The sequence below is a fragment of the Xenopus laevis genome, chromosome 4L (genome assembly GCF_017654675.1).
Source record: "Xenopus laevis strain J_2021 chromosome 4L, Xenopus_laevis_v10.1, whole genome shotgun sequence".
In the NCBI taxonomy this organism is placed as follows: domain Eukaryota; kingdom Metazoa; phylum Chordata; class Amphibia; order Anura; family Pipidae; genus Xenopus; species Xenopus laevis.
Window position 1 is genome coordinate 60,954,527 of NC_054377.1, and position 27,523 is coordinate 60,982,049.

Below are 27,523 nucleotides of genomic sequence, written 5' to 3' on the forward strand. Positions count from 1 at the left end.
AAAGTTGCTCGTAAAAATTGCCGCTAGTGTAAAAATTACTGCGCGTCAAAATAATTTTGAAACCCATTGACTGAAATGTGTTTCAATTTTTCCCATTTGCTAATTTTTTCTGAGTTTCGTACATTTTTCAGCGAAGTGGAATGGGACAGATTCGCCCATCACTAGTGACGTGTATTCTGTCCACACTACTCCCCATAAGTTTGCATTTGGTGCAGAGATATTATAGCTCCTGTACACCAGTAAAGGCCACATTAAGCAGCTTAGGCTGAAATTTGGTTTGACCCTACTCATTTGTTGTCATGGAGCTTTCAGTTCCAGGGATAGATCATTGAGTCTAGATGAGCTGAAACCTGTACAGGCAGCAGGTCTGAGGATAACATCAGTGTAAAGGAAATTACTTCACCCTGGATATTGAACAAGGCTTATTTGCCTGCCATTGTCCTTTAAAATAGAACATCCTTTAACAAAGAACATACAGAAAAAAGGAAATTGGATGTGTTACTATTCTTGTTTTGCCTTTGCAAATATGAGAGAGTACCAATGCCATATTTGGTTGCTGTTTTTGTTGTCGACACAAGATCACACTTCCATTATGGCAGTTTCATGTCAACAAGGTCTAGAATGAACCTGCCAAACCCATTGGCTTTTATTCAGTATGTTGCTACTTATTAAAGGGGTTGTTCTCCTTTAAGTTAACTTTTAGTTTGTTATCAAATTACTAATTTAAGCATCTTTACAATTGGCCTTCATGTTTTATTTTTTTAGTTATATTGGCCTACATTTTTATGTTTTTTAAGTATTTGCCTTTTTTTTCTGACTCCAGCTTTCAAATCTAAAAAACAAATGTTCTCTAAGGCTAAGGCTGTATGTAATAATGTATTGTTATTGCTAATTTATTTCTATTCATTTTCCAGTTCTTATTCAAATCAATGCATAGTTGCTAGGGTACTTTCACCCCTAGAAACCAGATTGCTAAAATTGCAAACTGAAGTGCTGCTGAATAAAAAGCTAAATTAGCTCAAAAACAACAAATAAAAAACGAAAGCAATTGCGAATTGTCTCAGAATATTACTCTGTACATCATGATAAACATTAATATAAAGGTGGACAATCACTTTAAAGCACAGTGACAGCCTTATATGTTCATTAATCAGGAAGATTTTTTTTATAAAATATTGGTACATATATCAAAGTCTTTTTCCCTTTTTAAAAAAATCAGTTAGTCCTTTCAGTAATTGCATTTAAGACTATTCCTCTGGTTTGTTACAGTTCATTGGCAGTGCTGAACTATATATTCCCACCAATTCATTAAGAATCAGAGACGAGCTAGGCATACTGTGAGTTGTAGTTCAGCTACAAAAGGTACCTTTACCTTGTGTAAGGTAAAGTCACTCTGGAGTCTGACTGTCTTAATGTTTACAGCAATGGCACACTGCGAGATTGCAAGTATTTTACTCCCCTCATTATTTCCAGCTTGGTGCGTGAGTGGCAAAATGCTTGCACTTTAATAGACTTTCACGGTAATCTCCCTGAGCTTACGGTGCAATTGTGGGTCAGACTATTATTTCTAAGAACCATTGACATACAGGGGGTTTCAAATAGATGTGTAATGACTAGTTGAGGACACGGAGCTGCTTCTTACCAGCTGTAACATTTGCAACTGCAACTGTTCCCCCTGACACAACTGTAACAGCTTGCTTGCTCTGGCTTTGTACACTGCACCCCAAAATGAGTTTAAAAAAACCAAAAACATTATTGGGGGAATGTAATAAAACTCGGTAACGGAAAAAATAATTGTAATGTGAAAAGTTATGCTTTGTGCGAGCAAATTTTCCTTTGTGCGAATTTAATATAGCTTTTGTGAACCCGAAAACTGCTAAGCGTCAGTGGAAGAAGTTTTGTGAATGTTATAGTTTGCGCCAGTGCACAGTGTATGTAATAAAACTTCCTATTGAAAAAGTTTGTTATGTTTGCTCCAAAAGACTACAAAACCTTCAAGCATTTCTTAAAGGAGAAGGAAAGTCGTTAACCACTTGGGTGTGCCAATTTGTAGACACCGCCAAGGGAATGTATTTACTTACCTGAAACCCCTATCAGCAGAAAACTGCACCGGCTCGGGGTTATTCCTGTGAGCATCACGGAGCATTTCTCTTCCGGCTTCTTCTGTCTTCTCGCGGCTGCGCATGCGCATTAGAGTGAAAAGCCGAACTTTAACTAAAAATTGATCTTTTTCATTCTACTGCGTGTGCGTCTGCCCTGGGAAATTTGAAGACAGAAGCACAGTGCACAATTAGGGGCAAATTTACTTATGGTCGAATATCGAGGGTTAATTAACCCTCGAAATTCGACTGCCGAATGGAAATCCTTCAACTTCGAATATCGAAGTCGAAGGATTTACCGCAATTCTTCGATTTACGATTAAATCCTTCGAATCGAACGATGAATCCATCGATCGAACGATTTTTCTTTGACCAAAAAAACATTGCAAAGCCTATGGGGACCTTCCCCATAGGCTAACATTGACTTCGGTAGGTTTTAGGTGACGAACTAGGGGGTCGAAGTTCTTCGACTATAGAATGGTCGAATAGTCGAACGATTTTTAGTTCTAATCGTTCGATTCGAAGTCGAAGTCGTAGTCGAAGTAGCCCATTCGATGGTCGAAGTAGCCGAAAAAAACATTCGAAATTCGAAGTTTTTTTTATTCTATTCCTTCACTCAAGCTAAGTAAATGGGCCCCTGTATGTAATAAAACTTTTTATTGAAAAAGGTTGTTTGCTCCAAAAGATTACGACAGCTTCAAGCACTTCCAGGCGCGGAACTACCGGGGGTGCAATTGCACTTTGGCCCGCACCACCTTGGGGCCCGACGGAGGTTAGCGCTTGCGCAAATCCGCAGTGATAATAGTTTCTGGAGGTGGGGGCCTTGCGTCTGATAGTTACGTTACTGACGCTTCTTAAAAGTGGGCAATGTGCAATTAAAATTCGCAATGCGATAACAGTTGCCTGTATGCCCCGACCCTAAGGAAGAATATTACATTGCAAAATGCTGATTTTTATTTTTATTTGTGCAAGTTGTTTTGCTCTTTGCGACTTTTATTACATTCCCCTGTATATCTTTTTGCCTGTCAAGGTTAATGAAATTCTCAGCATCCGCATGTAAGCTGAGTGACAAGTCACACACACACAGTGGGTTTCAGGGTTGCATTCGAAGTCCTGATAAAGAACAACCTGAGGTATTTGCCTTTTCCACACACAACTCTTTGGGAACCTCATAAAAATACAATAGTGAGTCAATTGTGTGTAGATTAGTAGATCCCTGATAGGAGCTGTGTGCTTTACTGTTTGCTTAAACCCCACCGTGGGAGGAGAAATGAGTGAAACCCGAATTCCTTTCTGTGGGCAGAGCTTGTGTCCATCCTGTGATCAGCTGAGCTGCCCCCTCCCTCGCCCTGCTGTCACTTTAAGAGGCTGATCTCAGGTACTGTAGCAAGGCTTTCTGTAGAGCAGCGGCAGGTACTCCACATCCCTGGCATATTGTGTGTGAGCCTGCTGGCTGCCAGCACTGACTCCAGAGAGGCGGGAGGGCAGCAGCCTGTGTGAGGGACTGTGACAATGACTGGCCAACACTGCTGGGGATACGGGGAGGAAGACGGTAATTCTCATATTATTTCCTGACACATTCCTCTGTGCATTAGCAGCTAACTAGCCAGCCTGCACTGCAGCGCTTAACTTGCTTCTCTCTCTCTCTTAACTCCTTCTGGGCTGGGGGCTTATATTGCACCGTTACCCCTCCTGCAACAAAATAGTTTGCCCTGTCACATAAGTGTGGGAGAATGCTGACAGGGGAGCATACCATAGAAATACATGTAATAGGGAGAAAGTGTTATAAATATGTCGTGGTGTAAATGATGACACTGGTATCATTATATATATATATATATAAGCTATGCATAAAAGCATATGTATCTACCTGCAAACACACACAAGGCATGCATTCATTCGCTGTATGTATCTGTTGAATTACTTTGTGCCTCAGGTTTTAACTGATGTGAAATTGTTAAGTGTTGTTTTAAATATAGAATATATTGGCATATGCTAGGCAGGAGCTGTACATCTACACAAGCAGAATGGTGCATACACTAACCCATATATATATATATTCTGACTGTACATTCTTTCTGGAAAATTCCTTGTGACCACTGATTCAGGATGAGTCACTAAACTGACGAGTGCCGTAATGAAGGGGATTTGTATACTTCTATTATTCTGAGCCTTTTATGTACTGGGAGACGTATAAGTAATTATACCCAGAGCAAGTTGTTGTGTGGGAGATACAGGTAGGGGTGAAGTTGTATTTGCTATTACACCTGCTGTGGTACAATGGGGGAAATCTACTAACCTGCGAAAATTCGCCTGCGATGGCTTCGCACCCATCACTACACTTCGCCAGGTGAAAATTCGCTCAGACAACACTGATTTACTAAAATGTGAAGTGGCGTCCAGGGAGCTGAACACTGGCGAATTGTCGCGTTACGTCGGCAATCAAGATGGGCTAGCGTTCAATTATGCCTAGCGCAACTTCATTAAATGTCTTCGCTCTGGCTAATTTGCATACGGTGGGAAATTATAATGTTTAATGGACGTATATGTTGCAGAAAATACATTACATTACACAAGTCCAGGGAACCTTAATAAATAAAATAGAGTTGTTATAATGCCCTACACATGAGCCCACTGTATAATTTATGTTCCATATGTTAGAAAATGTATGGGGGAACCCGGTTACCCAAAAAACATTTTTAAGCACTTTTACAGGCTATCACTCTTAAAAAAGGAGAAGACGCCAGCGTTTTTTGGGACTTAGAAAATGTTTCCATTAAAAATTGAGGAAGTCCTATCCACTCCATTGCACTTCGCCCGCGGTCTGAGCTGGCAAAGGCAAGTCCAGCGAAAGAGGTAACGTTCAGTAAAATCCGCATCTTAGTGAATTTGCGGAGTTCTGTCATTTGGACAGAGCAAATACTTGCCTGGCATTAGAGTGCAAATGCAACGCTAGCGACTATCTCCTGCGCTAGCGAAGTGATGCCTGCGCCCATTAGTTAATTGGCGAAGTACCTAAATGACGTCACGCTGGCGAATCATCGCCAGCTTTAGTCACTTCACCCTTTAGTAAATGTGCCCCATTGTGCTTTGTAGAAGTTAAGAAAATAATGTGTCTATGAAATACTGTGCAATAGTGACTTTTTGCCCCTCTATACATTTCAATGTACTATTTATACATTATGTATATACACATATGGGATCCGTTATCCGGAAAGCTGTTATCCAGAAACCCTCTGAATTACAGGAAGGCCGTCTTCCATAGACTCCATTTTAATCAAATAATTAACATTTTTAAAAGTGATTTCCTGTAATAATAAAACAGTACCGTGTACTTGATCCCAACTGAAATAGAATTAATCCTTATTGGTAGGAAACAATCCGATTGGGTTTAATTTATGTTAAAAAGATTTTCAAGTAGACATGAGGTATGGAGATCCAAAGGACTGAAAGAGCCCTTATCAGGAAAACCCCAGGTCCCTAGCATTCTGGATAACAAGTCCCATACTTGTATATGGCAACACCATATGATCAACTTCGGTGGCATTTTAAAGGAACATTAACATCAAAAAATGAAAGTGTTTTAAAGTAATACAAATATAATGCATTGTTGCCCTGTACTGGTAAAACTGTTGTGTTTGCTTCAGAAACACTACTATTGTTTATATAAATAAGCTGCTGTGTAGCCAGGGGGGCAGCCATTCAAAGGAGAACAGGCTCAGGTTACACAGCAGATAAGCTCAGTAAAACATAATGATGTTATCTGTTATCCACTATTTAACCTGTGCCATATAGCCTTTTTTCAATTTTCACCATTGCTACACAGCAGCTTGTTTATATGAACTATAGTAGTGTTTCTGAAGCAAACAGGTCAGTTTTACCAGTGCAGGGCAACAGTACATGATATTTTCATTACTTTAAAACATTTTTATTTTGTTGGTGTTACTGTTCCTTTAAGCATATATTGAGGCAATATGCTATGGAATATCATTATTCCCTAACGTTCCACAACAGATTACAATAACTAGGATTAACTGTGAGGTGCTGGGAGTGCATGGCAAATGTTTCATACAACTCTGCATGACCAAAGTCAATAATCTGCACTACTGTATCCAAAGCAGCAGTTCTAGCTTCTAAGTAATATGACAGAGGGTCCCAAGCATGGGCACGTATAGTGCTGTAGTTATGGAAACGGGCATTAAACGGGCATGTGATGCATGGAGATATAAGCACGGCTTATTTCCAATAAAATAAGACAATTGATTCACTTTTAGAACTTTCAATTGTTCTTGATTTTTATTTGAAACTGATACCAATTCCACCTGTGACTGAGACACGTGGCACAAAAGTGCAATTGTGTCTGTGCCCAGAATTGGCGACTGACAATGCAAATAAATGACTCTGGGAAAGGCATGATCTCTGATATTATTTTTACATATGGAGGAAAAGCTTTAGCAGATTATTAAATACCATTTGTCATGATGTGATATGAAGAAATGCTGCTTTCCTCATTGTAGTATATAACTAAATTGGGACAAAAGTTGGGCAAATAGCTCTAGCTCATTTGCCACTTTGGGTTGTTTTTGCATGATGGGATTAAACTAACTACAAAAACCAGATCAGTCGCTCTGTCAAAATGTATTTCCCCAATACTGATGCCACTCTCCACCCAGGGGCATCAGTGCTCTCACTTTTTATATGATCAGGTCAGTGCATTTTAGACATCACTGTGTATAACCAGGATGCCCACTTTGCTTCTTTGCTAGATTATCTGATCATAGAGAAATAACCCTGTGTTGAAATTGTTTGTAAGCTGATGCAGTGTACAGATATCTGTCAGGGTTACAAATCCCTTTGGGTGAGGATCACATTGACTCCTTGATACAGTACTTTCTCAAAGGCCAGCATAAATTCCAGTTATGACTAGCCATTGATCCAGTGTCCAGATGATTGGATTAACCCGATTGGATTCGTGTAGGTGGTCAAATTGGGCAAAGGTCTACTGGGTTAGCAACCTCACCACACAAGCTGTGTAGTTATGTGTATGACCGGCTGTTGTATATTACATTCAGGGTGTCATATGTGATCTTGCAATTTATGAAAACAAGTAGGTGACATTTTTATAGTCGTGGTATGGATAACAAGCCATGATGAGATGGAAACTTTTTACTATTTTCACTGAGAATAAGAGATCTTTGGGCTTATACTTGCTTGGGCCTCTATACAAAGCAATTTTGCACAGCTTTGGCAATTTACCTTTGTAAAGGTAAATTGCTACTGGAATGTCACCCAATTTGACTCTTCTTAGTTTCTAGTGGTGTAATGGTGTGCAACGTGCTGGATAACTTCATTATGCTCTTCTGTCTAAAGTTGCATGTACACAATTAATGTGTATTAAAAATTAATGAAGGCAATTTGCAAAGTAAATAAGGGAACTGTTTCACACATTTTCAGGAATATAATGGAAAGCATACACCTGATAAAGAACACTAGAATAGGCTAGTTTATTAAAAAACGAATAGATGCTTAAGAAGTACACCCAGCCAAGGAGAAACACCTTTAATGGGGGACCATAAGTGGACACATTGTTATTATTCATATACATAACATAAGATTAAGGAATGCATCCACAGGTATCACAGAGCTGCTGCAGAACTACTTGCCTAGTTACTTTGCTAGCTTTATTCTAAAACTGCATCCCCGCTGGTTCTGCAGCAGATGTGGGCTGCACAGAAAACAATACTGTGAGGGAATTGTGACTTATCACCGTTAAATATTCTAAATGGAAGATACTGTATGCTAAAGACTTGCTATGTGGGTCAGAAAGTGCCATTTACATGCCTCTTCTCTCTGAGTCACATCAAAGGGATTAAAAGATATCCCTGTAGGACTTAATTTTTTTTTCTTATATGAAACAAATGGGTACAAAGATTCTGAAAATAATGCCCCAGCGGAATATGTTTTAACGGCAGTGAACTTTCTGCAATTTGAAATGGAAATATTATCGACTGTGTGCTTTTTAATCCCATCAAAGCAAATGCCAGCATGTGGCTTTAAAATTCATTAACTACAATGTGGAATAAATTACTTACAATCTGACTTCCAGCAGGCTTCACTGTAACAGTCTCCTAAGCAGCTGTAAAAAGGCAACAATTGACATTTAGAAACAATGTACATATAGATTTCACTGCACATATGCTTTTATTTCAAAAATATGTGGGGATTGGTAATCATTTTAAAGGTAATGGAGGCATTTTTTTTTACCAAAGTTCATTTGATTCTACTGTGGAATGTCAGAATGTCTACATGCTTGTTGCCCCAACACACCCATGCCTTAATGCCATGTATAGGTATAGAAGGCACTCCACAGGGAACACTATAAACCAGGCTTGTGAAATCAAAAAGTATTTATATTGAAACACAGCTTGGCATTACATGTTTCGTGCTGTACTTAGCACTTAAGCAACACCTGTTTTAAAGTTATTAAAATATAATGTACTGTTGCCCTAAACTGGTAAAAAGTTGCTTCAGAAACGCTACTACAGTTGCTATAAATGAGCTGCTATGTAGCCACGGGGCAGCCACTCCAACTGAAAAAAGAGAAAAGGTACAGGTTACAAATAACAGATAAACTCTGTAGAATACAATGCTTTTAGTTCTTACACAGGAAGATAATCTACATGAATACAGACCCGAAAGCCTTAACTATGTGATAAAAAGAAGCACCCCCCAACACACACACACTTCTGTGCATGCTTCAGATAGGAGCGCAAAGAGTTAATCCTGTTAATGTATGTCACTCAGACAGTGCCTGCTCCATGCATAATATATGGTTGTCACGTGGATGACACCCTTGGCATGTCTTTGCCTTTCCCATTTTGAGAGTAGAGCACTGTTCTTACTGCCTGCAAAAAGCAAATGTTAAATAAGGGCTTTCTTCAAGGCAGAGAGAGACAGTTTGCACTTGTAATCAGTGGCGGCAGCTATCAGATAGACTAGCAGACTAGCAGAGTAAATAACCATCTGACATTGGCCTAAGGTGGCCATATGTAGGCAGATTTAAGCTGCTGATTTGGGCCCTTCAGACTGATTCAGCAGCTTATCTGCTCATGCACAGGGCCATTCAACAGGCCCATCCACATGAACCTTAATCAAAAACTGGGCAGAAGTTAATTGTGCAGGCTTGATTTTCCCGTCAGACTGAGGTCTGCATTAACTCATTAATGTGGTTACATAGTTAAATTGGGTTGAAAAAAGACAAAGTCCATGAAGTTCAATCCCTCCAAATGAAAACCCAGCATCCACACACACACCCCTCTCTATTTTCACATAAATTATATATACCCATATCTATACTAACTATAGAATTTAGTATCACAATAGCCTTTGATATTATGTATATCCAAGAAATCATCCAAGCCACTCTTAAAGGCATTAACTGAATCAGCCATCACAACATCACCCGGCAGTGCATTCCACAACCTCACTGTCCTGACTGTGAAGAACCCCCTACGTTGCTTCAAATGAAAGTTCTTTTCTTCTAGTCTAAAGGGGTGGCCTCTGGTACGGTGATCCTCTTTATGGGTAAAAAGGTCCCCTGCTATTTGTCTATAATGTCGTTGGCCCAAGGGCTAAGCGATTGGATCAGTCGAATATTTTCCTCCTCAAGGTGACTATATTGGTATAAGATTTGCTTATTTGGCGACCTTGGCAAAAAAACGGACCTTATAATGTATGGCCAACTTAAGGCTGAGAATCATAGTTGAGCAACCCCTGTTCCCAGGTGAAAATCTAAGACCAAAATACTAAAGGGCACAATATTTGTTTTTGCATCTTTGCTAGTAAAATCATGTTATCTGACTAATTACTCTCTGTTTACTGTATGCAGAGCTTTATTGTTAATGTGTTTCTCTTAGAGCATTTGTGCAGAGTATGACAGGTCACCTTTTGTGTTCTTGAATGGAAATAAATCTGAGCCTGGAGTTATTTGCTGCCTGTGCAAGCCAGTTATCATTGATTCATAGTGCTGTACTTGCATTTCCTAACATGCAGGGTAGAGGGCTGTATAAGGAGTTTCATATCTGGGACAAAAAACAACAGAATACTTTAAAAAGGTTAAAAATTTACTACTGGTCTAGTCACCTGTAGCAACAATTCAAATCAGCAGGTATCATTTTCTGTTCCACTATTTGAAAGCAATACTTGACTGGTTGCAATGAGTTTCTAAATCTGGGCAAACTTTGCACCTTTCTTATTTTCTTTAAAAGTTTCTAATATTATGTGCCAATGAATTATATCAAAATAAAATGCTGCAATTTTAAAGGACTATGGTTAATATGAATCTGAGTATAAAACTTCCCCTTACTCATACCAGTTTTAAAAACTAAATGAAGCAATTGGTTCTATGTTTCTCGTCCGCAGGTCCATCCGAATGGCACCGTTACTTCCCCATTGCTGAGGGGAACCGACAATCTCCCATTGACATAGTCTCCAATCAAGCTGTGTTTAACCCTGGTCTAAAACCTTTAGTTTTTGCCTACGATCAGTGCACATCCATTAACCTATCAAACAACGGGCATTCTATTATGGTGGAGTTTGATGACAATGATGACAAGACAGGTAATATCCACAAACTGCAAAATATCATTTTTGGCAAGCCCCATGTGCTTCCACACTAATATCGCACAGGTATGGGACCTGTTATCCAGAATGCTCAAGACCTGGGGTTTTCAGGATTAGGGATCGTTCTATAATTTGGATCGCCATACCTTAAGTCTGTTAACAAAAAAAATCATTTAAAAATTAAATAAACCCAATATGATTATTTTGCCTCCAGTAAGGATTAATTATATCTTAATTAATCTTAAAAAAAAAAAAAAAAGTGAATTATTTGATTAAAATGGAAATGGTCTTCTATTGGAAATGGTCTTCCCATAATTTGGAGTTTTCTGGATATTGTATCCCATAACTGTATTAATCGAAATTGCTTATTTTTGCGCCATCATTCTCCCCAGCACATTTTTGATGTCCACAATAATATTGAAACATTAAAAGCTGGAAGACAGAAAGGATTAAATAATATATTTGTAGAATAAGTAAATTTTTTTTACAAGACTCACAAAACAGGCTTTAAATCTTTGATTCCTAAATTTGAAGTTAATGCTTATATATAGATACTGTATGAATGTCTATGATATGAATGGAACCCTAGGAAAGCAACTATTACAACCACATCTATACATACAACCTCATATATTTGTACCCTAGTTAGGAGCTTAGGGCAGCCTACCAAATATGTGACCACAGAGGTGGGCCAGAACCCAAAAAGTTATGTTTGTTTTGGGGCGATAATTTTCCTTGTTACAAGGAGTTACATAATTCTGCACATTTATTCCAATGCTCATATCCCCATTTGTCCTTATGGAGCTGACATCAGTTACCCTCTGACTGTTTGGGTGCAAAACATCTAATTGTGGATTTCATTAAAAAAATTTTTTCAAAATGTTCATTTTTCTGAAACACATATTTGTAACTTATTTTGTAGACTCTGAAATTTCTTAAAAGTTTTTATCTCTGATATCTGTGTGCTTGCATATCCAACCTCTAGTAACTACAAAGTACTAAATAATTTATTAATGCTCAGAAGATGATTCACCAGTTCAGATTAGAATCAGACTGTAGCCGAGACCAAATATTTGCTGAGTAGGTGGATTGTTGTGCTGAATAGAATGATTGAAAAGGTGACAAGTGTAGAGAACAAATTGAATGAGACACTATAATTTGCTTTGTTTCAGTACATAAAAGGGGCTGCTGTGATTTACAGGGATAATGAAGCTACATTCTATGCTGCCCTTGTCTCAAATAGGGATTTGCATAGAAATAAGCCAGTTGATTAAATATAATTATCCAACAAAACCGACTGGCCTTTTGTACAGCTGTATACGCAAATTAATGGCTTAGAAATTATAAGTACATTTTTGAATGGATAAAAAGTACATTTAGAGTTTCCCTGCTGGGGTTATCTGTGTAAGACTATAAGGACTATACCCTGCATTATATGTCTAATGGTGCATGAAATGGATGTCCAGTTTATCTACTATATATGCTATGTAATGTGTCCTTTTGTGCAGTGCAGTAGCTCTGTTTGCCATGTGTTCTTCATGTTTGTTGTTAAGATAGAATTGTGGCAATACTGTGTATTTAGTGAAAAGCATTAAACCAATTTGTAAAAATATATTGGGTGGTGGACTTGCCACTTCCTCTTCCTTCCTTGGCTGTTTATGATACATCCTATTTGGAAAGCCCTGCACTACACCAGTGAGACCAAAAATGAGTGAAATCAGCACTGCCCTGGCTCTGCTTTAAAAAGAACTTGGTGAGTTTTAACCTATATATTTAACCTGAAGTATATTTTCCTGAAGATGGAAATATTAGGAACAAGACTGGGCTTCCTTCCCAGGATTCCATCTGCTTGGCATTTTAATAAGCCATAAATATTTTGCAAAGCATTTCCCAGTGGCAATTAGAGAGAATAGATCTTTATCTGCTCCTTAATTTAAACATAATATTTTTTAGAACAGATAGATGCCTTTGTACAGCATAACATTTTGTCTATCCTCAATGCCTTGTACTTGTGTCATTGTCATAGTTTTTACGCTTCAGAAATACCAAAAGAAAAAAAACCAAATGAGATAGAATCTGCTATATCCTTACAAATCACACCATGTACTTCCATCTGGAGGCATTCATCATTCTTTTCAGTGACTCACCAGACTGGCTGACACAAAATACCTTTCATGCTCCACTTTTGCAGTGATAAGCGGTGGCCCACTAGAGGGGTCATACAGACTGAAGCAATTTCACTTTCACTGGGGAACCCAGCGCAACACTGGGTCAGAACATACTGTGGATGGGATATCTTATCCCTCTGAGGTAAGATTTTATTCAGGTTTTTCCCTTTTATAATATCAGATTTTCCATTAAGGGGTTGTTCACCTTCCAACACTTTTTTTCAGTTCTTGTTGGTTTCAGTTCACCAGAAATAAAGACTTTTTCTAATTACTTTCTATTTTCTGTGTGTGACCGTTTTTGTAATAGTGAAGTGTAAAGGTGGCCATAGACGCACAGATAATATTGTACGAAACAAATTTATGTATGATATATGCGTTTATGGTGGGAAATGAGCCGACCGATATCGGCAGAAGACTTGGATAACGGTCGACTCGTCGATTGGATTGGACAGAAAATTTTGATCGGGTGCCTTTGAAGGAACCCAAACATCGGCCATTGTTAGTGCTTAATCGTCAGATACAGGTAATTCTATTGTTTCTACCTGTATATCTGACGATTCAGCTCTACACGTGTGTATTGAAACAAACTATCTTTCTTGGAAAGATCTTTTCCAAGAAAGATTGTAATTGTTACGTATATGGCCTCCTTAAGTCTAATTTTCACCTTTCCAAAGCTGCCCGGGGGAGGTCATTGACTCTCTAAACTGTTCTAAATTGATACATGTAGTTATCTTTGTCCCTGCTGAATCCCTGAGTTTCATTAAAGGCAGCTGTTAGAATTTATACAATAGTTGCTAATACTCCAGAAATTCTGCTGGAAAATGCTGCAAAATTGTAACAGTTCAGATTTTGCATCTGAATATCTAAACTGCCAGACTGAAACACCAGTGATAGGAACCTTAAACTCTGATTTTGGAAGAACAGTAAAAAATAAATATGGAAAAAAGTCTTAATTTCTGGAGAACAATCTGAAAACAACTGAACTGAAAAAGTGTTTGGAAGGACAACCCCTTTCAGCATGATCCCATTATATGTAGTAGGGTGGCTAGGGGTGCCACCATGTTACTCTTATTAAAATTTAAGAATGCCTCTATCTTTTTCTCTATTTTAACAACTGAAAGCTATGTCAGATGACCATGTGTTTAGCTGCATGGAAATAGTTTGTGACATCTGGTGCAGTAATGAGTGGCATTAAGATAAAAGATAAATGAATAAGTCTAATGCAGGGGTCTGCAACCCGCGGCTCTGGAGCCTCATGCGGCTCTTTATCCTCCTTCCTGCGGCTCGGTCTTGCGGCTTTGCTGTCTTATGGCTTTGTCATCTATAAAGCCCTGACACCTGCTAGCGGCTTCTTGAGTGTGTGACTGCTGTAAGATAACGGTTAGCTTACCACAGTAGCACACTCAGGAAGCCGCCAGCAAGTGCGAGGGTTGTATAGTCATCCCAGGAGTGACAGGGGGTCGCACACACTCAAGACATAACATCGACCCATCCCTGCTGAACATATCTCATTCACAAGGATGAGTAAGCCCAATCTTGAAATTGAACTGGCCGACATAGCGGATAAAGACTTATGGTTACAGTTGTCCAAGTTCAAAAGCCTGACAGCAGATCTCGAAGAAATCACTCAACAGAAGGGGAACTCTCGCTAAAGAGCACAAGTGGAATAATATTGAAAACCTCCCCAAACCTGAAAAACTTGTTTTTAAAATATGGAGTGCCATTCCCGACATGTATATGAACATGAAAAAATATGCATTTGGAGTCCTGTCCATCTTTGGCTTAACATATGCAAGCAAGTTTTCTCGAACATGAACTTCAGAAAATCCAAATATCACTCCCACTTAAGAAATGAGAGCCTACACTCATGTGTGAAGATCAAAGTCACATCTTACAGCCCCAACATAGGGAAAATCAGCATGGAGCTTCAGAAACAGAAGTCACATTAAACAGATGAGAACACTTGCATTAAATAGGGCTATTCAGTGTTTAATTTATTTCAATGTAGGCCTACACATGCACACTGCATTTTTGTTTGTTGTATTCTGTTGTTGTAAGAGTTAAAAAAAAGATTAAAACCTTTAAAAGTTTATAAGCGGTGTGTTATGTTTTGCGGCTCCAGACTATTTTTCTTTAGTGGAAGAGCGGGCAAAATGGCTCTTTTGATAGTAAAGGTTGCTGACCCCTGGTCTAATGCAATGCAAAATGCAATTTATTTAAGGCTCTTGCATTTTAAGGTAATTTATTGGCAGTGGTTTAACAAGGGTTGCAGGATTTGCATCTGGGCCCCCTTTTTGCCTACCCCACCCCTTTGGACTAAAAGTTTTTTTGGTGAGAAATTTCACTGTGCCATAAGCATATGGCTAGGGCCACATGTAGCATTGTGTGTCACATTTGCCTGCACCTGTGCAGAGGCAATTTATTTAAGTGGCAGCAAAGCAGCAGCGGAGGAGCACGTTTTACGCCTGTGTTTCTCCACAGGCCAAGAGCTGCTACATGTGACCCGAGCCTATGGAGGCAGTTGGAAGAGAACATACTTTTTTGTTGAAAGCAGTAGGGAGTACAGACCACCTTCTTTCTCGGTCACTAGACATATAAATATGTTTGATTTGATTAATATAAATATGTTTCTCAGCCAAGGAGATATGTGCTGTGATGGGAGATCCCTAATACTGTCGGTATAATTTCAGGTATATTCAGGAATGGACTCAAATGTATATTAATTGTTTGACACATTCATAGTCTAGGATTGGGAAAAAGAATAACAATTTTATTTTTATGTTGGGTTGACATTTTTAAACTCATGTACAATACAGCAATTAAATGCATACAATAAGTATTTTAGAGATTATATTCAGCTCTGTGATTACAAAACTATCCAATAATGTCTTTTTTCATAAAATTCTTCTTTGCAGCTTCACTTGGTGCACTGGAACGCTAGAGCATATTCCTCTTTTGGAGAAGCAGCTGCAGCTCCAGATGGTTTGGTGGTAATTGGTGTTTTTCTGGAAGTGAGTATTAGATGCTGTTGGTGAAAACAGAACCAAGTCTTACTGCAACGTGTCGGATATAATACATAGTGATTGCTGCTATAAAAGCCTTTAAAATGGAATCAGTTCTTTACTGTGATATTTTAGGACAGAAAATCAATGAGGTAATTTTTCCTAGCTTTTTTGTTGAATTGAAAACTTATTTGGACCAACTTCAAATTGGATGTCATACCCATAAATGGAAGCAGCCGCGGTAAAATATTTCTTTATGATAATAATATATCCATCATTTTATCAACTGGACAATGAGGATATGATTATTAGCTCCTACCCCATTTTTATAATCAATTTAAAACCACACATTATTTGTTTTCAGACTGGTGGACAACACCCAGGCCTCAACAGACTTACAGACGCCTTGTACATGGTGAGATTTAAGGTATGTCTCATATTTATAAGGTATGTCTCACAGATCTACATCTACAGATAGATGGGCAGTGAATACAATTACATTATACATGTAAGAGGAGTGAATACAGGTATGGGACGTGTTATTCAGGATGCTTGGGAACTGGGGTTTCCCGTATAACGGATCTTTCCGTAGTTTGGATCTTCATACCTTAAGTCTACTAGAGAATCAAGTAAATATTAAATAAACCCAATAGGCTGGTTTTTATTCCCATAAGGATTAATTAAATCTTAATTTGGCTCAAGTACAAGGTTCTGTTTTATTATTAGAAATAGCGACTGCACATGCAGAGTGACCGCAGCAGAGCTCACGGACGCCATCTTCTTCTCTTCAATACTCTTAGTGTCTTCTTTCTCCCCTTTGGCAATTTCCGTCTCTTTTGGCACATGCGCAGTTGTAGCAACCAGATTGTTACTCCAACTGCTCATGCAGTTGCTGCATATGCTGCTCACTTCACGAAGATTACCGAAGAGAAGAAGATGCGCCCGGGAGCTCTGCTGCACTCACTCTGCATGTGCAGTCACTATTTCTAGAAGGGAAAGAATTCAGGGGTGAGACTGTGCAGGGGGGAGGCAGGGAGGGGGGCAGTGGAGGGGGGCCAATGGGGACTTATCACAATGGGGGGTTTAGTTCTCCATAAAGATTAACAACCATGTTTAAGAATAAAGAAATAGCCACATGGTTATAAAGTGGCAAAAATAACAGGTGTAGATGCATAACTATGTGTGAGCCCCTGGCCATTTAAAGTGTAATAAAAGGTGCAAATGTAACACAAAAACTTGTAATCATATCACCTAATAAGATGCTTGCTTTCAAAACAACTGACCTGTAATTGTTACAAACATATCAAACAAAAACAATGTGACATTGACTGATTTGATGTTTAAAAGCTAAAATTATTTACCACCAAATATTTGCCCCTGTTATCACATTACCCCATATTATTTGCAACTCTAAGGAGGTACTCCCATAAACCACTCCTAAATAAACCTTAGTATATAGGACATATTAGCATTATACTTGCTTCCATTGTTTGTTCTGTTCATACTGACATTGTGTGATCTGCTAATCATTTAAAACAAGTATTTATGCACAGAAACCTTTAAAAACTCAATGGTCTATACAGCATTATTATTGATACACCAAAAGTAAAAAAGCATGGTGCACTTTTTGTTCTGTAAAAGTTTTATAAAACATATAGGCAAAGGTTATTCAGGAACCAATTTTTACTTTTTTACTTCTATTGCCACAGTTGGTCTGTATAATACCTGCCCGAAACCCAAGTATTGCTGTGCATAATAATGTTAATAATGATTTAACAAGGCATGAGACAAATATAGCAGGTATATGACATACACACCTGACCAAACTGTCATTTTTCACAGCTGTAATGTAACAGGTTTTAATGACTGCCTTGTATTTGACTGTTAACAGCAATGCAGCAGTACCTTGTCTAAAACAAATTATACTACCAGTGAAGGTCTACTTTTGGTAAAGTGTGCTTTTTGTAGGATCTAAGCAAATACTGGATCATGGATTGCACTTGTTCTATCCATACAACACAGAATTTACAATGTACTCACTTTAAACGTGGAGATGGAAATGATTTCATATATGTATGCATATCATCTCAGTATACTGCATTTGTGGCCTTTGCTTCTATCATGTATGCTGTTTGACCCTCAAAGAATAGAAGCAGAACTAAACATGTAGATATATATCTAGTTGAAGTAAATCTAGAACAACTGAACTTGCTGATTAATCATTGAAGATGTTTCACTACACGTCTGAGCAGCTTCTTCAGTGAAGCTGCTCAGATGAGTAGTGAAAACGTCTTCAATGATTAATCAGTAAGTCCAGTTGATCTAGATTTACTTCTACTAGACAGGGTCAGACTGGCCGGCAGGATACCTTGTAGAAACCTGGTGGGCTTCTGGCTCTTGTGGGCCCCTCCGGCCCAGATCCACAGAACCGCGTTGCAGACAGATGCTGCGCTGCGTGCCGGCATGGTGTCAGCAGGGAGGGCTGGAGGGAGGCCCTAGGACAGCAGCCCTGATGGGCCCCGGGGCCCCTCAGTCTGACCCTGCTACTAGATATATCATGACTTGGATGAATGAAAACCTTCATAAACATGATATATGTTGATAAGTTGGTTGTTCCTGAAAAGTAGATTGTGTTCAGTAGATGGCAGCCCTAAACTGTACACAAAATTCCATCAGCTGCCTGTTCTGGGTAATTACCATAATTCAGATATAAAAATATTGCTTGGGAATTGGGTGTTGTGAATTTAAATACAAAATATTTATGTTTTCTTTCAATGGCTGGACTTCTGATTTTCCAATAGGACAATTACCTTTGCTGGTGCTTTTTTGAACCTCCATGTTGCTCAGTTATTGATCTAAAAAAAATCTACATGATCAGAACAGAAGATCATTACTTGCATTTGTTGATTAGTTAATTTCCACTCTGGGTGTACAAGTGGATATGATTTTCATTTTCAAAATTCCTGTTGGTGTTAGAGTTAGACCGTTTTAGAATGAATTGCATAAATTTGCTTTGGCTGGGTCCTTATTGAATTCACTCCATGGTGTGAGAAGTTGATCATGATTAAGATACAGAAGTCTAAAATAGGAAAGTGGAACAATTGTACCCAAAGTAAACCGTATGTACAGTATTTACTCTGGGTGGGAAGGGGGTTGCAATAAGAATACAAAGGATGTTTGTTTTTGATAAATTTCATTTAGTCACAAAACCATTGTCCAACATTGCCAAGTAGGGTGCATAATGTAAGCAGTAGAGAATGTAGACGTTGCCCTTTGGGAATTCAGTATTCAGAAGCGTGACTGAATTGTCAAAAGTAGTACATGAGATCCTCAGTTGGTTTTGTTGCATAGTCTCCGATTTCACCTATTGGGTTGCAGTCTTTATATATGATCCCAGCTTTCGAAGTTCATGTAGTATTCAGCATTGTGTTTTGTGTGTACCTATTAACCACCCATTGAAACAAATATTCTCATGTGCTCACCACAATTAAAAGGGAAAGATCACCCTTTCATTGCATAATATAATAAAAGCTAACCAAGCCAACCAAGACTCCAGTTGCTCTCTGCTACATTATCTCAAGAGTGAGAGACAGCAGTGCAGAGTATTAAAAAAATGGACAGACAAATACTGCTTTTTATAGCAATTACATTTGCAAATGGAAGGATAGTGAACTGGGGAGTCATATAGTATAGACTCCTTTTTGAGACTTTGGTCACTGGTAGAAACTTTGACAAATTACCTACAGCCATTTATATAATTTTAATTTTCTTCTGCCATGCAGGATTAGACAAACGTCAGGTAGTTGAGTGTAATTCGGATGTCACTTCTCCTTTGGGGGTCAACCTTTGGGGGTCAAGCTAGATACAGCATGAAAGCTTCGTAAATTGCCCTAAAGCATTTCTCAGTAACGTGCTGTTCTCTGTCTCTTCCATATACCAACAAGCCAGTGTAAGAGCACCTGGCTCAGTAATATTCCCCACACACCTACTAAACAACTCATAATTCTGCCCTAAACTAACGTATAAACTAGGCTAGCATAAATCAGTCTAAGGTGTGTCCCTGGAAGGCCAACCTGGAACTTGCTGTATTGCTGTGATCGAAACAAGATTCTTCCTGGGGCATAATTCAATCTAATCTACAAGTACTTGGGGTTTGCATGGCAAAAGCTGGGGTTACAAGCCAACCACATAGTATTCAATGTTGTACTGTTAGTGCTTTGCATGCACCATATGAAGTAAGGTTTACTTGTTGGATCTCAGCCTCCGCTCCTCCATTCCTCCGCTATTGTCTTTTTGTCCATTGTGCCTGCACCCAGAAACATTACCTCCAGGAGGACGTGGGGGATCTCAGTGCGAGATGCAAAATCTTCAGTATCATCACCAAAATCCATAGATCCAACTTGTCTGACCCTAGCCTTGAGAAAATCTTACTTGCTATAACAAGCATAACATGCAGTTGGCTGCTAACCCCAGCATTTGTGGAGAAACACAGGCTGAGATCTGACTCGTCTGGCCTAGACTTAGAATCCACAAAAAGCAAAGGAGGTGCAGCTGGGTGGCACTATATATGCCACCCAGCTATATAGTTATATATATAGTTTCTTGGCATTTTAGGAAATGCATTGACTCAGTATAACATATCATCTCCTCTAACTTACTTAAGTTACAGAAAATCTTGAGACATAAGATCTATTCATTTAAATGAATTTCAAAAATATTTTTTGGGACACCCCTAAAAAATAAAACCAAGAACATTGCCACAAAATAACAATAAACAAATAAGCATTACATGGGCTATTTACAAACAATGTTTTGTTTTATTTCACTTGGTTAGCAAATTATGACCTACTACTAATTACATATTGTAATGTGTAATTATAGCGTGGAGTATATGTATCTTTTTTGTTAATTTTTGTCTTTGCAATTATGTTACAGGGAACCAAAACACAGTTTGATGACTTTAATCCAAAGTGTCTGCTGCCTTCAAGCTTTGAATACTGGACCTACCCTGGATCTCTTACAACTCCCCCACTGAATGAAAGTGTGACATGGGTTGTCCTGAAAGAACCAATAAAGGTGTCTGAAAAACAGGTAATCAAGACAATTTAAGAAATCTACCAAGGTTTGCATAATCATATTTTGTGCATAAACACTTTGGGGTGGAAGAACAAAGCTTATTTTCTCAGTACCTTAGGGGACAGTAACATTTGTATATATAACAAGCATCAGCTCGTCTTCTGAATGCCCAACTGTGTTTCTGGTGTATTGGAGCCCAGTGTGCTCTGGAGGTGGTGTCTACTCATGCTTTTACAACCTACTCTGTGGGTAAATCTCTACCATTTCTACGGCTAATAGCTCACATTAGCTTTTCTATGCAAGCTGAGAAAAAAACAGAGGAGGAATTACACACCACTGTTTTCAAGCCAACATTCACCCTGTGTGCCAAGTTATTATACCTTATACACCCTCTAAACTTTCTCATAACTTAGAATAGTCCTAACAGTAGTGCAGTGAATGTAAGAACAGGACCGGAACTAGGGTTATGCACAACATTGGAGGGGCACTAGGCACGTACCTCTTCTGTCATCTACCCTTAGTCTGGGTCCTTGTCCCCCCATGTATGGCATTTTCCAACCCGGCCCCCCTCATCACACGTGTGTGATGTCCAACCAGGTTGTCTAGAACTTTTTTTTAGTGTAAAGGCATACATGATCTTTCACCCATTTTAACTTATCTCCAACACAGGGGAGAAAGTACAGGTATGGGATGTGTTATTCAAATACTCGTTATCCAGAAAGCTCTCAATTACAGAAAGGCTGTCTCCCATAGACTCCATTTTATCCAAATAATCCAAATTTTTAAAAATGATTTCCTTTTTTTCTGTAATAATAAAACAGTACCTTATACTTGATCCAAACAAAGATATAAATAATCCTTATGGGAAGCAACACCAGCCTATTTGGGTTTATGTAATGTTTACATGATTTTCTATTACATTTAAGTTATGAAGATTAAAATTTCAGAAAGATCCATTATCTGTAAAATGCCAGGTCCCAAGCATTCTGGAGAATATGTCCCATAGCTGTACTTGAAAATACCTTTGTTTTGAAGTCAACTGGAAACAGTGTCCTTGTGCAAAAGCCTCCTCAGGCAATTACATGATCAAACTGTTTTACTGGCGATGATTCCAATCGATTTCAATATTTAGTTGTGTGTGCTGGCATTGATTTAGCACTAGCGACACATCCTATGTGCCATTATCCTGATACTTCTTTACACTGAGCTAATGTCAGAAGACTCACTGACTTCTCCGGAAAGAAAAAAACCAAGAGGGCTTCAAACTCTCAGTACAGTCTTTGTACAGTTTCCTTTTCTTGAAGTGGGTAGCAGGGAGATACCTAAACTATTGAAAAATATTAGTGTCTTTTTACTTTTCATCTTCAAAGTCCTGTCAGCTTCACTAGAACATGACCTGTAAATAAATGAGAATTGACATCTTTCTAATGCAGGAATAATTCAATAAAATGTATCATTAGTCTGTTTTCTGTTCATAATAGTAGTGAGTGTGGTGAAACAAATGATTTGTGTGTTGCATACATTTGGCGATGGTTCAGGCTAGAAGATATTTTGCTCAACTGACCTAGATGATAAAGAACCAGAACTCTGAACTTTGAACCTGAAGTAATTTACTGTATAGGCCACAGTCAATCAATTAAATCCTGAATAAGTTCCTGAAATCCTAAAAGGATGAACAACTAATTAGCAAAATGGGAAAAAAAAAACATTGACCACTGGTAATAATCTTATTGAAATGTAATTAAAATAATTGGATTTCACTAACAGTTTTTATTTTCTTGACAACTCTGCCATTACCTAGATAGAATACTGGTTCCTTAGGGTGTGTGTTCCTCCCTCATAGCTTTGTGCTTAGTGGATGGAAAAAACCTTGTACATAATGTACCTGATAAATATAGGACCTCAATAGAGCATACGTCTCATTGACTTGGGATATGTTATGTATAAATGTACAGTACCTAACCTTTTCCCCTTACATTTAAGGCCAAACAGTTTTCCTTATGAGCTCCTAAAATTAGCAATACAGAACAAAAACATCCTTGTTAAATAGAATAAAGAAATACAATGAGTTTCAAGTACCCTGAGGTTATATAAGGTTCAGGAACATAATATATCTGTGTATGTTACACTATACTCTTTTATAAAGAAACATCTATTTTTAGCTATAGTTTTTCTGATTGCTAGACTCAAACTGTAAGGCATGTCCAAGCATGGCTTTCTTTTCAGATGTTAGAAAAATAACACATATCCCTTCATTGTTCTACAATTCCTATTCAATAATGTGGGATTTTAGATTCTTTTATGCGTAAATGCTATAGATTTACATAGCTAAACCTTACTGTATTTAACATGAGATTGAAATATAAACCTTGTAACCGAAAAAAGCAAGAAACAATGATTGCTTACATGGTCCTATTATATGCAATACTTTCCATGGCTTTCAGGAGTACAAATAGAATCCTCCTGTTTCTGTTTGGCTGGCATACTGTCATGTTAGCCATAAGTAATAACAGATTCTATAGAACAATGTTGTCCAGTTGGAGGTTAGCCGGCTAGGTGTGGCCCTACAAGGTAATTTTAAGGCCTATGGACTTGGGAAATGTTACCCATAAATGTTTCTTTACCTTTAAGGCCAATCAGTTTTCTATCTGATATTATTTTCCTTTCCTCTTTTACATGGAATGAGTTGAACAGCTCTGAGCTAGTTAATCATAATAATGAGATTTGCTGGATTCTTGCATCTGTTTACTTTATAAAGGTTGTTCAACTTTTTCCATATAGTGAGGTTTAAGATGTGATATACCACGCGCTCAAGCCTTCTAAACGTAAGGGGGCACCATAGCTGTAAAAAATACATGAAGTGAAGAATGAGTTTTTTATTATGCTGATGAACCCCAGATGAATACAAAGTGAAACAGAATAATTCTTAGATCAGGACTGATTTACATGACTCAAGGTGCAGACTACTGTAGGATCAAAATGATGGGTAGCTCATGTTGTGTGATGGAATAACCTCTCAGCAGAAGCATTGGCCGTACAAGTACCGGGTGGCCAGTGAGATGATACACACAGCAAACTGGGTCATTGGTCAGCTTTAGGGATAACACCTGAAGTTGATGAGCTTTATTGAGGATACCCATGGAGAATGGAGAGGGAACTAAACTGAACCGGTTAAGAAATCTCTGCATGTGGACAGTTTCACTAGGGTGTGTTTTTATCTATTTTTGCTGATTTTTTACCCATGGTACTTCCTTCTCTCATTATCTTTATGAACTTTCTGATAATATAAGTGGAGATAATATATGATTTTTCAGAACTTCCCAGTTTATAAGGATTATACATTAGCAATTTAAGCAAGGAAAAGTGTTACACAACAACAGATTATTAGCTCTTATTCCTTTACCATCACTACCACTAGCTATGGTTAAAGATCTGTGCCCATTATTCTTTAGACAGAGGTTTTATTGAAGAAAAACAGGCTTTCTGAAGACATATATAGTATATCCTCCAACAGCAGTGAAACTCCAGTAAACCAGCTTAGTTTATTGCACTTCAACAAACTCAACCATTTAACATCCCTGTTGTACCTCCCTTGAGGTACCGAAACGCGTAGATGTTTATATGATTCAGTAAAGGACTTCTAACAACCTTTATGCCGTGAGTGCTTTCTTTTATTTTTGGACTTTATATTGAACCCGGCGAAATGATCGAATGGCAGAGGTGAGTGCCGGCAACCAATGGCTTTATACATATATATATATATATATATATATATATATATATATATATATATATATATATATATATATGTATATACTCATTTGGCCAGGTTGGCAAATAAGTAAACTTTTGCCTGACGGGGCCTCCTAAGTGAATTTGCGCTAATCTACACATCTCCATAACACTTAGCACCTTTATTATTGATAACTATAGGGGCCCTAATAACATTTTGTACATGGGTCAAACATTCTACTGACGTGCCTATACATATATGAGCACCTTTAAGCTGCAAGAAAGCCTTTTAAAATGTATTCTGTTTTCAAATTCCAAACAGGTCATCACATTGCCTAAGTATAAAGTAAAGTGACAGGTCAGCACATTGTATAATGTAATGTGTAATCTATTTTTGCATCAGTCGAACTTACAACAAAGGCAGAAAGAATTGAAAGAAATGGACAAATGGAAAGTTGTGTTTGCATATTTAACTAATTGATTTGGGAATGCAAATTTGACTTAGAACTGAGATCTATACAGGAAATTAGTGATGTCCAAAATCTCCTACAGCATAATGATCATGGGGCATGAAAACTGCACTAAATATAGTTGACCTTTTCCTGTAGTATACCTGCAATTACTATACACCAGTGGTTCCCAAACTGTGAAGTTTGTTACAGTTGGAGCAGTGACAGGGTAGCCTCAGTCTGAAGGCCATTCAGGAAAATGGCCATTTGGTCCCCATGATATACATGAAAGCCAGGTTAGGGTGAGATTAGGGGTTAATGTGTATTTGCTATTTAAAATATCCTTGGAACTAAGGCTGAATAACTGATACACCAATATTTTCCTATATGTGAACCCATTTCACATGCTAAGGTGGGCTCTGACCTAAGTTTGGACCTTAAAAAGTTTAATAATTACTGCTATACACTCTTGACTATGTTATTTGTCATAAGCTATATTATTTGTGATAGCTCTGTTTAATACACCACCAGGTAAGAGATTGTTTATTATGAAGAATACAATGGGAATCGTTCATACTGGACTTAGGTGCAGTTGGTAGGATTTGACTCTTTTTAAAAAGGCTATCTCAATCAGCACAACACTATTTGAGCATCCTGTGAAAACATAATATTTTTTGTGAAAGTTTGATTAGACATTAGATGAACTGTTGCAAATACTTTGTGTTCTGGCATACATATTTCTGACTTCTTCTTCTGATCTCATTATTTGCAGATGGAGAAATTTAGGAAAACAGTGCTGTTTTCTGGGGAAGAAGAAGACCAACGTGTTCATATGGTGAACAATTTCCGCCCACCCCAGCCACTTAACGGAAGGAAGGTCCAAGCATCTTTCAAATGCTAACAATAAAGAATATACAACCAACAATATTCACAATCACAGAGCTTCCACACCAGCAAAGACCAAATTCACTGCCTGCATGGATCAGGGGTGCCCTGTTTTATAGGGCAGCTGGCACCTTTAAAATATGAGGAAGGGGGGAGATGTTCATTTTTCAAAGACTACAAAGTACAGCACCTGCTGAATAAGGACATGAGGGCTAGCTCAGCCCAAGACTGTGTACTCATGCATCCTATTGTATCATTGAAACCTGCCCACTAGTCTTTTAGAAATGGATGGGTTCACTAAACCTTTGCTTAAAAGATTTGGGATTAAATATGAATTCAAATTACTGTTCAACTAATTATCAATTAACTGAAATTAAGGGGGTATTAAACCCAGGAAAGAAAACTTAAGTTAACTGCAAGAATGTGCCATTTTCATAAAAAATTTCTGCAAATTTCTACTGGAATTACCATACGTAAACACTGCTGTGTCTGCATATCCAAGTCTGTGCCTACAAACACATCAGTATTTAACACAAGTACTTGTATTTTGATTACAACTACCATAGGTAGAATAAGTTCTCATTTCAAATCAGTGTCAGCCCATATGAAGGCATACTAGGAACCCAAAATATTATACCTGCCTGTAGGCACTGTGCAGCAACCTGTTTAACCAATGTACTGCCAAGTATAGAGGCAATATAGAGCAACACAAACAAACAGTTGTTATTAGAGTATTGAAAGAAACTACAGTGGAAACCCCATTTTACGTTTTTCAGGGGACCAGAAATAAATGATGTAAATTCCAGGAAAATGTAAAATCAGGGAAATGTATTATGCGTAATATATAGGTGGGGCCACAAAACAACAGTGTAAAATGAGGGAAAACTTAAAATCAGGGAATGTAAAACTGAGGTTCCACTGTACTTTAGAATAGCTACAGAGAGTGGTGATAACAGCTGATACACTGCAAATAGCAAACAAAAGAAAAAATATATTGTCATTTTATTATTCTTTATTTTAAATAGCCCTGTTTAAATTGCGCTGACAAATTCAGCAAACTTTACAGAGATTATACATCATTCACATCAGTTACTGCTGATTTAATTTAATAAGCACATTCTTGCAATATACAAGTGTTGGTCCGGGCTTTAGTTAACCTAATTCATTTTGTAGGACAATCATTTATATCTTCTTAGGGAATTAACACTTTGCGCCTTTGACTTTAAACATTCCAGCAACTTTTTACTGCCTTATAATGATTGAAAATAATTATTTCTGGATGTCATCACTAAATTAATGGGTGAAGGTATATTTGTAAATACATGTTGATTTTGAATTATTTGTTTGTCACACACATATATATATATATATATATTAATTTAAGCTAACAAATCAACCTGAACTTTTCTCAGAAATGCAAGGTTACATTGGAGAAAGCATTTGTCTATTTTTCTGAAAACAATATGCATTTTAATAAACTAGTGAAATAA

General features: G+C 37.9%; 1 protein-coding gene across 1 annotated transcript; it reads left to right on the top strand.

Annotated features, from left to right (window-relative positions):
- The first annotated feature begins 3,473 nt into the window (after window positions 1–3,473).
- On the top strand, window positions 3,474–27,523 carry ca7.L (carbonic anhydrase VII L homeolog). Its single transcript, XM_018258001.2, has 7 exons — window positions 3,474–3,651; window positions 10,521–10,718; window positions 12,913–13,031; window positions 15,805–15,900; window positions 16,256–16,318; window positions 20,827–20,982; window positions 25,921–27,523. The coding sequence occupies exons 1-7, from the start codon at window positions 3,612–3,614 to the stop codon at window positions 26,047–26,049; spliced, it is 801 nt and encodes a 266-aa protein (XP_018113490.1). The 5' UTR covers window positions 3,474–3,611; the 3' UTR covers window positions 26,050–27,523.

Coding starts and splice junctions, on each gene's coding strand:
- ca7.L (XM_018258001.2), top strand. CDS start 3,612: ATGACTGGCCAACACTGCTGGGGATACGGGGAGGAAGACG. Junction 3,652..10,520: donor GGGATACGGGGAGGAAGACG/GTAATTCTCATA, acceptor TCTCGTCCGCAG/GTCCATCCGAATGGCACCGT. Junction 13,032..15,804: donor GGATATCTTATCCCTCTGAG/GTAAGATTTTAT, acceptor TCTTCTTTGCAG/CTTCACTTGGTGCACTGGAA.